The sequence below is a fragment of the Halichoeres trimaculatus genome, unplaced genomic scaffold (genome assembly GCF_033239565.1).
Source record: "Halichoeres trimaculatus isolate MK-OKI-2021-1 unplaced genomic scaffold, fHalTri1.1 fHalTri1_scaffold_6, whole genome shotgun sequence".
Taxonomy (NCBI): Eukaryota; Metazoa; Chordata; class Actinopteri; order Labriformes; family Labridae; genus Halichoeres; species Halichoeres trimaculatus.
Genome location: NW_027437184.1, coordinates 11,436,622 through 11,448,965, shown reverse-complemented (window position 1 = coordinate 11,448,965; position 12,344 = coordinate 11,436,622). Strand labels below are relative to the sequence as shown.

The 12,344-nt window shown below is 38.7% G+C and overlaps 1 protein-coding gene across 1 annotated transcript in view; it reads left to right on the top strand.

Moving 5' to 3' along the window:
- Nucleotides 1-1,075: 1,075 nt before the first annotated feature.
- wwc1 (WW and C2 domain containing 1) overlaps nt 1,076-12,344 on the top strand; it is a 46,952-nt gene continuing 35,683 nt past the window's right edge. The window contains exon 1 of the mRNA XM_074671624.1: nt 1,076-2,093. Coding sequence (XP_074527725.1) covers nt 1,975-2,093 — 119 coding nt within the window. The 5' untranslated portion in view covers nt 1,076-1,974. The remainder of the gene's footprint in view (nt 2,094-12,344) is intronic.

Sequence of the window (12,344 nt, the reverse complement as noted above, 5' to 3'; positions counted from 1 at the left end):
AAACTTCCCATGTTTCTTTTTTTGTGCTTTAGGATTCAAAGATTAATCTCATAATCACATAGAAAACTCAGCACACTTATGTAATCTACAAAAATGTCTTTGTAATATAAAACAGTTTTGTACCAGTGGCATCACAGCAGCAGGTTGTCAGAAATTAATCCTTTCTTCCTATTCAAATCAGACCAAAGATAACTGAAATATAACCATTCAGCAGTACTTTCAGCAGTAAGACTTTTTGACCAAGTGAGGGCGCTGTGGGCCTGCCTGTTTGTCCATGCTTGTCTGCCAATTACACATTTTTTTATTCAAAAAACTTTTCAGAGAGCTTCATCAAATATCCAATTATGAGGGGAAAAGGATTAATTGGGCACAGCTGTATTTTATTGACCTTAATAATGGTTCTTTTTAAGTGTTGTGATGCACTTTGAATTCTCATGTTGCTGGAATGTGCCACATTTTGCCTCACATTGTTTGGTAAATAATTTCTGAGGAAACATTTTTGGCAAAAACTAATCACGACTTTGTAAAAGATGAGAATTTGATATCAAGGTTGTTACATTTTTGGAGGCTTATTTGGTGTTTTTAATAGTCATAACTGTATATACCAGCAAATGGTGTCTTAAACTTATAATTGATTAAACTTAAGGTATTTATCTCTATAAAGTCGGTGATAATACTTAATGCAAAATACTTAAATATTATTATTATATTATATTTAATAATAATAATAATAATAATAATAATAATAATAATAATAATAATAATAATAATAATAACAATAATAAAAAATAATAATAATGATAATAATAATAATAAGTAGTAGTAGTAGTAGTAGTAGTATAAAATAAAAAGAAGTAGTATAATAAATGCTGTAAAATGTGAGGCAAAGAGCAACTTATTTATTAAATCATTGATTGCTTTTTCAAAAAGCCACAACACGTCATGACTTTTTAAAAATGAAAATGTTTAAAGTAGTCTTGATAACCGGAAGTCATACAAGTGTCGACTGATTTTTCAGGTTTTATTTTGAAAACTCCATCGGAAGTAGCACGAATCTCGTGTAGCTTGACAGTGGTCGACCCGGCCGAAGTCATCGGGACTGTGGCAAGACTTTACTGCCGCCGTTGACTCCCTCCTGCTCTGGTTTAAAAGGATAATTTAGCAGAACCAAACAGAAGTTTTTTGTCGGATTAACCGGATTTTAACGTTGGAGGATCCGGACCTTACTTGATCCTCCTCAGCGGCTGTTCAAGACAGCTCATTCCCCCGGCTGCTGGCGGTTAGCATCGGTTACTGCTGCTCAACATGGTGGCCTGTAGGCACGGAGACGGAGCGGAGAGCGGCACAGTTTGGGGATTTTAACGGATTCACACGGCACTTCTGTGGACTGTGAAGGATTATAACTTACTTTACAAGTCTTAACGAGCCCTGTGAGAAGTTTTACCCACGGGGAAAGTTGTAAAACAGCGCTCACAAGTGGGAAAATAGCACCACTATTTGGTGTTAATATTCCGGATGACTTCACATTGGAATGAATTGGAGCAAATTTAGAGGGACTATTCCACCCTCTTCTGATAACACTCCTCCTATTTCATCTTGTTAATCTGTGGATTATTATGGATTGATATTATTGAGGCAAACTCTAAATACAATTCCCTTTACCTTTTCTATGAAATATAACATTATAATATCGGATTAAATGAAGAATTCAAAGGATTATTATCATGAAACTGTGAACACATTGGATAGAATTTTAAAGTAAATAACTCACACTTGTTTCCAGTGATAGTCATCATACTGGTCATTTTGTCCCACCCCTAATTTCTTATCATGGCCTCATCCAGACCTCACCTTGGATTCTGTCGGCAGAAGTAACATCTTGTATTGATGCTGACAATGAGAGAGAAAAGCGATGGTTTCTCTTGGTTGTGATTTTGATTAGAGAGGAGTTTATTACATGGAGACTCGTCTGACATGCCAAGGAAGGAGTTGCCACTACCTGAAGGTTGGGAGGAAGCCAGAGACTTTGATGGCAAAGTCTACTACATTGACCACATTAACCAGTGCACGAGCTGGATCGACCCCAGAGACAGGTAGGAAGGAATGTGTGTGTGTGGTGTTGCTGTAACCAAGCAGGTGGATGACCTTTGACCTCCTGTAGCGTCTGCACTAACATGCAAAGTCAGTAACTGAACACATTGCCTTGCAAATGCACGTTATTCAAAATATATTCTCCCTTTTATTGTCAGATGACTTCCAAACTTTTAAAGCATTAACCTGCAGTTTAATACACACCGTGTGCTCTTTAGTCTTAGCTGATTTCATGCCTGGTGCTTTTTACAACTTTACTCTTGGAATAAATGACTAAAAACAGTTTACACACTGCGTCACAACATTATCAGATAACTATGACTTTTTAAGTCCATTAAGTGCTGTTTCTCAGTGTTGTTAAAATTTCACAGGTGATTAAAAAAAACCTTTTTGGATTTATTTTGGACTCAGCAGGGACACGATGCAGGCACAAGTGTTGTGAAAAGAAACAGTAGACAAACTTAATCCTGTGAGGTAGTACGGAGGACGGTAAGGGCCACAATTCTTTTTTTTGTGGGCCAGTAAAGGAAAAGAAACTTTTTTGATCATTTGACCAAAAAACGACAGAATTCTGACATAAGACAACTCCGACTCTGATCTCTGAATTCTGACAAAAGGACTTTCAACTTTGATCTTAGAATTTTGGCAAAAACACAGATTTCAAACTTTTGTGGACAATTCTTGGCCAAATAACTCCAACTTAGGTCTCAAAAGTTAAACAAAAATACTTTTCTTTTTTGTTTCAATTTAACTTAGAATTCTGATGACTAAGCTGAGTCCGAGAAAAAAGACTAAATTTGAACTTTCTCAGAATTTTGACACCAGATTGAATCCTGACTTTGATTAGACTTATGACAAAAAGACAAAATTCAAACTGTTTACGTTGTCAGAATTCTGACAAAAAGATGGATATCACACTTAAGTTTGAACCCATCGACAGAATTCTGACTAAGAGAGGAAATTCTGAATTTGCTGTCAGATTTTAGCATAAACAACAAAAAAAATGGATGTCATCTTGCTCAGCTCAAATTTGGGTCATCACAAAAACTGCTCCCTTTGGTGACTGGCTGCAGTATAGGTCAAAAACGCTGTTTTCCCAGTCATTCCAGATGAACTGTAGTCAAACTTTAAAAAAATAAGTACACCTTGGAAAAAATATTTCCCACATTTGTATGCTGTGGTGATATGAAGATATTATTCGGCTGTGTTGTGTTCAAGTCCTCTCTTTTTCTGAAAAGTTTAGTTTTTTTAATAGTTAAAGGTTATAAACTGAATTTTAGGTCACGTTTAATGTTGATTGACAGTTGCTGTTTTCATGTAGTTTTTTTTCAGGAATGGCAAGACATGTCAGCAAGGAGAGCTAAGAAAATATTCCCCCCAAAATCATAATTTATAATTGAATTATGATTAAATCATATATTTTTTGTCGCCTGGCTCCACTCAGATATTTACTGTGCAGGAGGAGAAGAGTGGGGAGTAACATGTGGGAAAGAGGCCACAGGCTAGATTCAAAACTGGGCTACCCCTGCAAGGGTGAAGCTCATGGAGCCTGACCTAAACCACTACACTATCTGCGCTCCATGAGCTCGACATTTTAGTTTCTCTCAGAGTTGGAAAGAAAAAAATTAGACATTTGACGGTTCTGTAACTCATCTAAAAGTCATGCCTTCTTTGATTTTGCTCAGCACAGTGCAGCTGTCTTGAAGAAGGGCTCCATATAAAGAAATCTGAGATATGTAATTCTTATAACACTTTTTTGATCCCAATTATAACGATCTTTTCATCCTGACACATACTGACTTCTGTAGATATGATATCTATACAATATGATATTGACAGATAGCTTCAGTTCAAATTTGAAAAAAAAAAAAAAATTCTCATTGAGACTAAAAGTTTATCCTGAAAAAAAAATGTGTTGCAGAATAAAACTGTTTTGAAACAAGAAAATTCAGCAAATGAAAACACAACAAGAAGGAGGAAGGGTAGGAAGGGTAAAAAATACAAAATTATTATTATGATATTTAATCTCATAATTCAAACATTCAAAGAAGATTAAAAAAACAAAAACAAAAAGAAACACAGGATTTCTTCATTTTTTAACCAGCTTTTTGTGTGTCTTACAGAAATATTTGGAAGTGACTCTGATAATTAATTTGAAAAATATAACTGAGTTGTAATGATTCATCTACTTCATCAGTGTATCAATTTATATCCCTATGATTCAACCACATTGATCTGTAATCAGAAAGTTGGCCATGAGGACGGCATATATATCTAACATTGTTTCAAAAGGTAATAAATGGATTCTATTGATTCTAGGAAATAATGCATGGCAAAAGGTTAGCCTCCTGTTAATTCAACCTGAAGTTTTGGTTGTGCTTTAATCCAATAAATTGTAAATGTATTTGCCATCAATTGTTGGTTACTTGTTTGTATCCATGATTAATTCATACTTGATTCCCTTACAAGAAAGAACAGAAATCTAGGACACTTCACCTGCACTGTCCAGAATCCAAGTATTTATTTCACAGTCACATTGGTTGAATTTTGACAAAGAAGTTACTGAATCGATTTTAAATCACAAAATACTTTCGGATTGTATTGTTTTAAATGAACCAGTGTCGTCCTTGAATCGTATCGGCAATCACGAATCACAAGACGCATCCAATTATATTTAAAACAAATTGTTTCACCCCTATGTTTACTATACACGGGTAGGTCTGCTGAAATAAATGGAAGAAAATCAACATACTGCAGTAAGCTCACACTTTTACACCAGGATTAAAGGATCCTTTTGAGTGCTTTGAAAGAGAAACAGACCTTAGGAATCTGTCTCTGAATTGTCGGAAGACCCAGGTGTGCTCCATCCTGCGGTGATCGCTCATTTCGCTCATTTCGCTCATTTCGCTCATTTATCCCCCACTCAGTGCTGAAATGATCACATCTGTCAGTGAACCTGTTCACCCGTGACGTCCCTGTGTAAGGCTGTTGACTCTAAACGTAAGAGTGGGACACATGTAAAAGCCGTGAGTGATGTCGCACAAATATTTACACAGTCACAGGTGTTGTAATGAAGAAATAGCTTTCAGTAGAACCGAGGTAAAAGTTTCCTTATCCAGTCAGATTATTTAGCTTGGTTAAAGACCATCAGATGACGGGTGTAATAGGCATGGAGTGCCGAACATACAGCTTGACGTGACACAGCACAAAAACAGAACAGCAATGTGAGGATTTTCACCGGGACTGGTTTTTCATCTTTACCCCGTTACCTAAGACCCCTCGGACTTGGACATCAAATCCCTTTAATGGCTTATGTCTGGAATTCTACAGGCTTATGGCTTGTTTTTATGCACACACACATTCTTACTGCTTTCTGTGCTTTTCTCTGAATTTTACATGTTTGATGTTTGCAGTTTATGCTTTAATCCAGGAATAAAGAATCAGCTATACAATGAGCTTCAGTCTCTCAGAGACCATCATCTCTCATCTCAAACACGGAAAGGGAAAGCTCAAAGACAGAACTTTTATCCCTGATCTGACCGTGAATCCAAAAATTTTTCTCAACTCATTGATAAAGTTTTCGGGTTAAGTAACTTTAGTATGTAGTTTGTAGGGCTGGGATGATATGCCATTCTTGTGATTTGATTCCGTTTATGATTTTGAGGGTGCGAATGCAATTTAAATTGCGATTTTTTTCAGTGTTTACAAGTTTTACGATTTTGAGTTTGTTTTTTTTAACACCAGACCAAGTGAAAAAGTTAACTGATGATGATTATGTCTACAGGCTGCATCAGGAGCCACATTTTCCCATAAAATGCACATCGCATGAGTCAGAAAGAAACATATCACACCCCCTGCTGGAGAGAAGTGGTAACTCTTTTCCGATCCAGTTCATAAACAAAGATTGAAATGAAGAATTTAAATTTGAAAAAAAAAAAATCAAAACGCTGACAAAGAATTCTGATTTTGATATTGTCAAACAAAAAATCCTGATATATCGATTTACGATTTTTGGCCCATCCCTAGTAGTTTGTGTCTTGAAGCTTTAGTCTGTTATTATATTAGAGCCTGGCTTTATTGAGGCATATTGGCATCAGCCTTTTTAAAAAAAATCTGATGGCCGACATGAAACAATTTAAAACTGGGCTGTTCTTGCTCTGATGCCACGCCCTCTCTGTCTGTAGTTACTACTCTGTTTCCAGTATTGTACCACCCACAGCACCATGTGATCGGTTACATGAAGAGCACTGACTTGGGTAACAGCCAATCAGCAGGGAAAGCTGTTCGGATAGTAGCAACACTGACCGTCATGTGGCCAGTTATCGTGACAAAGCTTCTGCTAGTTTATATTAGCGCCATCTCCTGGAAAATTAATGCATCACACCTCAAAACCTTGCTCAGCAACTTTCTACTGGTTTATGAGTTGCACCAGAATATAAATTGCACATTTCAGGCAAAAAAGTAGGTCTCAAAAGTGCAGCTTATACTCCAGATATTACGGTAATATACTGGCAGAAAGCCACAAATAAAACATTTGTATCATTCAGAAATTTGAATCACCAGATCATAACGCTTTGTTAAGTATGTTTTAAGCACACTTTTGTTTACATTTGTGAAAAAGTGTAAGCAGCCACTCTACAGCATCACAGTAGTTTATTGTAAATCTTTGGTTTCTTGGTTTATTTTTAAAATATGCAGACTTAAGTTGCAAAAAACATTTGTAGGGACAACTGAAGAAATGCTGCAAATGTTTGTCTCCACAAAGTTAAATATCATATATTTGTTCAGTGTTTTGTTGTATTAGCTAGCACCATAAATCTTCGTCATCCTCTTTGTAATATTCCTAGAGTCTACCCTCTGTTGCTCTCAGCACATCAAACATGAGGTGTTTTGTTGTGATCGTCAGCTCCTGTTTGTGCATATTTCAGTCATCAAACCACAGGCTGAGGAGTTTCGGGTTCTGTAGCTGCACAGTAACCTTTAAAGCTCAGTAATGATTCTCACTCTGGCTTAGGTTGTAACTTTGTGTTGTAAACGGTGATTTATTGGTTGTTGGCGTCGACTCGTTTTTTTTCCTATCTGCAGAAACAAACTTGTCGATGTTGTTGTGCATTCAGTCTGGCAGATGGAATGAAGACTTTCCTCTTCCACTGAAACTCCTCAGCTCACTTTGCACCTTAGAGGACTCTCCAAAGACAAGAAGCCCTCTGATACAAAGTCCTCAAAAACACACACATTCCAGAAACGCATGACGTGAAGGAGCGAGCAGCGCGCAGACTTGCTATCCAAAGGCCTGATTCATGAGAAATGTCTTTCACAGTCTGCCAAGGTGCACAGGGTCAAAGTGCAACGTGAGGCCCTGCAGACCGTTCGCTGGGATCCAAACAGAGGCTGCGTTTTGGTTTTAATCCATAACCAACCAACTCAGAGGTTATTTATGAGAGGACACTTTAAGACGGCGTGACAGGGGTTTCTGTCAGAGTGCTCCTCTTCAAAACAGCAACACATTTTCACTGTGTGCAGAAATACTCTGCAGAGGCACATTCATCTCTTTTATTCAGCTCTGAGAGCTGAGTAGTGGGGAGACTCCTGTCCATTCATAAATCAGTTGCTCCAAGATGCTGCATATTTCACGGTTTAATTCATTTTTCAGTCTTGGACTTCAGAACATTTAACTGTTTGAAGGTAGTGTGGCTGTTGTGTTCAGTCTGTTTTGCTGGATGCTTGGTCAGTCCTTGCTGATTTTCAGTTCAGGGAGGTGGAAGCAAACAATGACTGAGCTAAAACCAAAACCATTTCAGCTGTAGCATCAATTTAGGATTTAAAAACAGCTATTAAGTGAAATGTACATATTTTCTACAGTTCTACGGTTTAGAATTTCTACAATTTCATTTGGCAGACACTTTTGTCCAAAGTGACGTACAACACAAGCAATATTATTTGGCGTCTGTGATGAGTTAGGGCCTTAAGATTTCGTATTCACTGAATTGTAGACAGAATTGGCCAATAAAAACTGAGTATCACAGATATTGACATCATGTGACTGTTAATGCTGTCATCTTTAGGTGAGGGAAAGTTTGTCTGGGGAAATGTTCCTGGGGACCACTCATTTGTGGAACCCCTGGTGCATCCCCTATGGCCTCTCCTCACAAACACTCACCTGCCTTTTTCTGAACTGAACAACATGTGGAAGGCCACTTGAAACAGTGACTTAAGTACTACTCACACGGGAGTAGTATTACATAAGGACCGCTGGTAATTTTAAAGTTACCCTCTGATGTCTGTTTTTGGCATGGCACTTTAGCACGGGACAGATAAAGCCTGTAACTAAATTGATGTTGCCTGTAACTAAATTGATGTTGCATTTGCATAAATTGAAAATGCTGCACAGACCCACAGCAAAATTCTGCTAGCATATTTCTGACTAGAAACTCATGTGAAGACAACTTGTCGTCCAAAAGCCATGGGAAAAACAAAGAAAAACACCATGCTGCTAATGCTAGCCAGACCAACCCCACTCTTCCAGACGAGCATTGGCGCTAGTCCAACATTATTTTGTTTCGACTCAAAATGCTGAGCGATTATGTATTGCATTAATATTTTAAGGATTTTGGCATTTCATTAACAGACATTTTTAACTGACATAAAAAGCACACACTCTATGGTGGTAAAGTAAGAGTAAAAGATAAAAAACAGAATTCTAGAAACTTAAAATGGATAAAGAAAAAAACAGAAGAAACAAAATAAAATGGATTTCATAGGGCCCTAACGAGTGGAATGGGAAAATGAAGGGAAAAGAGAAAACATGCTGTGTACTGAGGAAACGCCTGCCCACAGCCCCAAAGTTCTCAGTTTTCAGCTTCCAGAGCTGAAAAAAAGAAAAGCATCCTGGGATTTTTGAGAAGTTTCAGAAATAGTGGTTCAGTTTTTAATCTGATGCACTCTGAGGAAAGTCTTTTCCTGGCTCACAAATGTTGGATATTATGAGTGTCGGAAACTTTCTTTGGGAAGTAAACGATCATTATGTGATGTTTACAGCTCCCCTGAGTTTTTTTTTTTTTTTTTTTACAGTTTTTCTCTTTTAACCTCATATTTCTGTTGAGCTTATGAGAGTATATGTTTGCTTTTTATTGTAAAGTCTGCAGAAACTCTCTGCCTCTTCAGCTTTCAACAGTTACCTCTCTGCCCACACAAAAGCTTAATTTACAAATGTTAGACGTCCACCGCTGAATGTCAGCCTGAGGTCTTAAATGATAATTCTTTGATGATAATGGATAAAGCTCAGAAAAAGAAATGAAGGAGGGTTGAGCTGCGAAGACTCTGTAGCAGTCATGTGAAAACTTTCTGTTCTGGTTCTTTGGTTTTAGAAAAATCTTACCCTGACAGCTTTATGTCCTGAGGAGAGCCCCACAGTAACACACACACACACACACACACACACACACACACACACACACACACACACACACACACACACACACACACACACACACACACACACACACACACACACATCTGATGTCTTTTATTATCCCATCAGTTTGTGCTTTTTCATCTGTGTATGAATGAGATTGTTTGGTCACAGTGTGCTCCTGATACAACTGTTTTATGATCTCTTACATTCGGCCTTTGGTCTTAAAAGTTAAATTTTAGTTAGCAAACTAAATTGACGTTGACGTTAAAAGCATTTTGTAATGTTTAAAATCAGCAGTAAGACGGCTGATATGAAGGGGCTGCTAGCTGAGCTGCAAATTACTCTCGAGGTTTCTGTCAGGAGCCAAGTTTCCTTCTGTGATAGACTAACTTTCAGCTGCTGATGCCGACAATTAGGGAGCAAGCGGGACGATATGTAATGCTGATATCATGAATGGCTGGTGTTGAGTGAAAAATGTTGGGGCTAACTGTTTTCACATCAGTAACAACACATTAAATCTAGCAAAAGTTTGTTTTGCACAGTCAACCTATGGCTAAGCCCCCCTCCACTCACTCGGACAAACAGTGAACAATCAGTGACATCAAACTCAAAAACAAGCAGAGCAACAGTGGAGGAGGTATTGCTAATATACCGTTTGCATAATAGACAAAAATAGAGGCTGTGTTTTCTGGGTCGGTGAGGCATTTAAAGCTATGGTCTACGATCTGAAACCCAGTTTGGCTGATGAGACACATTTGAAAAACGCAGCCTCACTCACCTCTCCCCTCCGTGTTCCAAGATCCTGCCCCCCAGCTTGTATGGCCCTCTTCGCCTCCTAACAACACTACCCCTCCGAAAGAGCAAGAAGCGGCCGGCAGAAAATGTAACAAACAAGAAAGTCATCCTCCTTGTAACACACAGTGGTAGCTTTTTCAATTAGACCGTCGCGATCAAAACCATGAATTAGCTGGCGAAGCATGTCTGGTGTTGCCACTGCCAGCTGATCAGAGCAGAGCCGACTGTTGGCGAGGCTTTACCTTTCGCTTTACCCCAAATTAATCCTCAAATTAGAGGACGTGATAATTTTTCTGCCTGAAAGGTCAAGCTGAGTGTTTCACTGTTCAACAGAAGCTCAGCTGTCTCGGAGTGGCTCCATGATGCTTAGGTAGCTGAGCAGCAGTAGCTGACGTGAGAGGGGTAGTGGGGAAGGACGAGGTGGGACCATGGGCATGACGGTGGGAAGCGAAGGAGACTGATTGGATGGACTCACGTACCTATCCGAACCGCGCATACCATGCGCGGTTCGGATATTGTGTAGATTGGACCATAGGACCATTACAGCCCTATAACCAATATTATTAAGATATACAAAGCTTCCAAATTGTAGACCATAGCTCTAAATACATTGCGAAAGTTGTTATTTCTCCTTCGTGTCGGGAAGTAACAGCAACACTGCCCCCATGGTTTCCAGTGTTACTGCTCCGAAACATGCAGAAATATGAACACAGAGCAAGGACAGAGGGCTCTGTATCTGTAACATTGAGCATAATTGGGCCTAGAAACATCTGGATCCAGATATAAAAAGAATAAAAACACAAAGCTAGAAGTCTGTGGTGAAAGATCAGTGTTTTTTCAGGGGCTGCTAGCTGAGCTGCTGCCTTTTCTTTAGCCTTTACTTGGTTAAATGTCAAAATAGTGTGTCCTCAAACTCAGAGAAAGTAAGTGGAGGTATTTCAGCGTCAGAAAGTCTAAGAAACGTGCGCCATGAACTGAAAAAAACATCATTATGTGTCATGACTAACAAGCTTCGGTCTGATTCTGACTCAGCATTAAGCACCGTGCATAACCTCCAGATTTCTGAACAAGTCAGAGACACAGAAATAAAGCTGAGGAAGAAGAGGAAAGAGAAATAATTGGGTGTTTTGGAGATAAAGGCATCCTCCAGGACGTTCTGTGTAACCTTTATAAATTCTTCATCCACCCTCTGAGTGACGCACTGCGAGCATGTCGTCAGGAGAGAGGAATGTTATCTGTGAGATAAGGAGACGTGATGAGGAGGGTAATGTGCAGAGAGATTGCTGTTGTAATTCATCTGTTTTTATGGTGCATTTTTGCTTATCATAAAAGAAGCATGCTTTATTTTTAGGCTCTGTCAGTTGTGCATAAAGGAGTATAATGCCAGTGTGAAAGGAGATTAGTGTGTGTGATTGTTTTAGTGTTGGACCTTGAGCTGCTGTGAAATGCAGCTCGGAGCCTCATAACTCCTCTTGAGGAATTTATACGCCGCTCTGAATGAACATTTCTGACTCATCGTTCAGATATGCAGCCCGCCTCCCTGTGTGTTTGCACTCTGCCGCACGCTTTGTCAGTTTGCATTAGTGCAGCGGGCCCAGCCGGGCTGTTTACCTTGGTATGTGAAACCTGAGGGAGTGTGTTCATGTGTGTGTGTGTGTGTGTGTTTTTATGTTTGAACTTGGCTCTGGCTGATACGGCAGCAGGGCCTGTAAATGAATGAACACTTTCAGAAGAATGCAGAGTTTAGTCCTCCTCATATAAGCTCCTTAAAAACATGCATGTGACTCAAAGTCATGTTTATTTGTGAGGTTATATAAGACAGAATAACCAAAGATCAAAACTACTGCAGCTTACAACCAATACTTGCTATTAACAAGTGGCTCATTTATATTTTTTCAGCAGGTGATTTTGGATTAATTTACCCTAGCTGTGGTTAAATATAACATTCAACCTGGGACTTTAGTATATAGTGTAGTATTTTTCCTTGGGATATTTTTTTGGGTCTGATGATTCTCATTTTAGTGTTTTTACAATCCAAGATAAA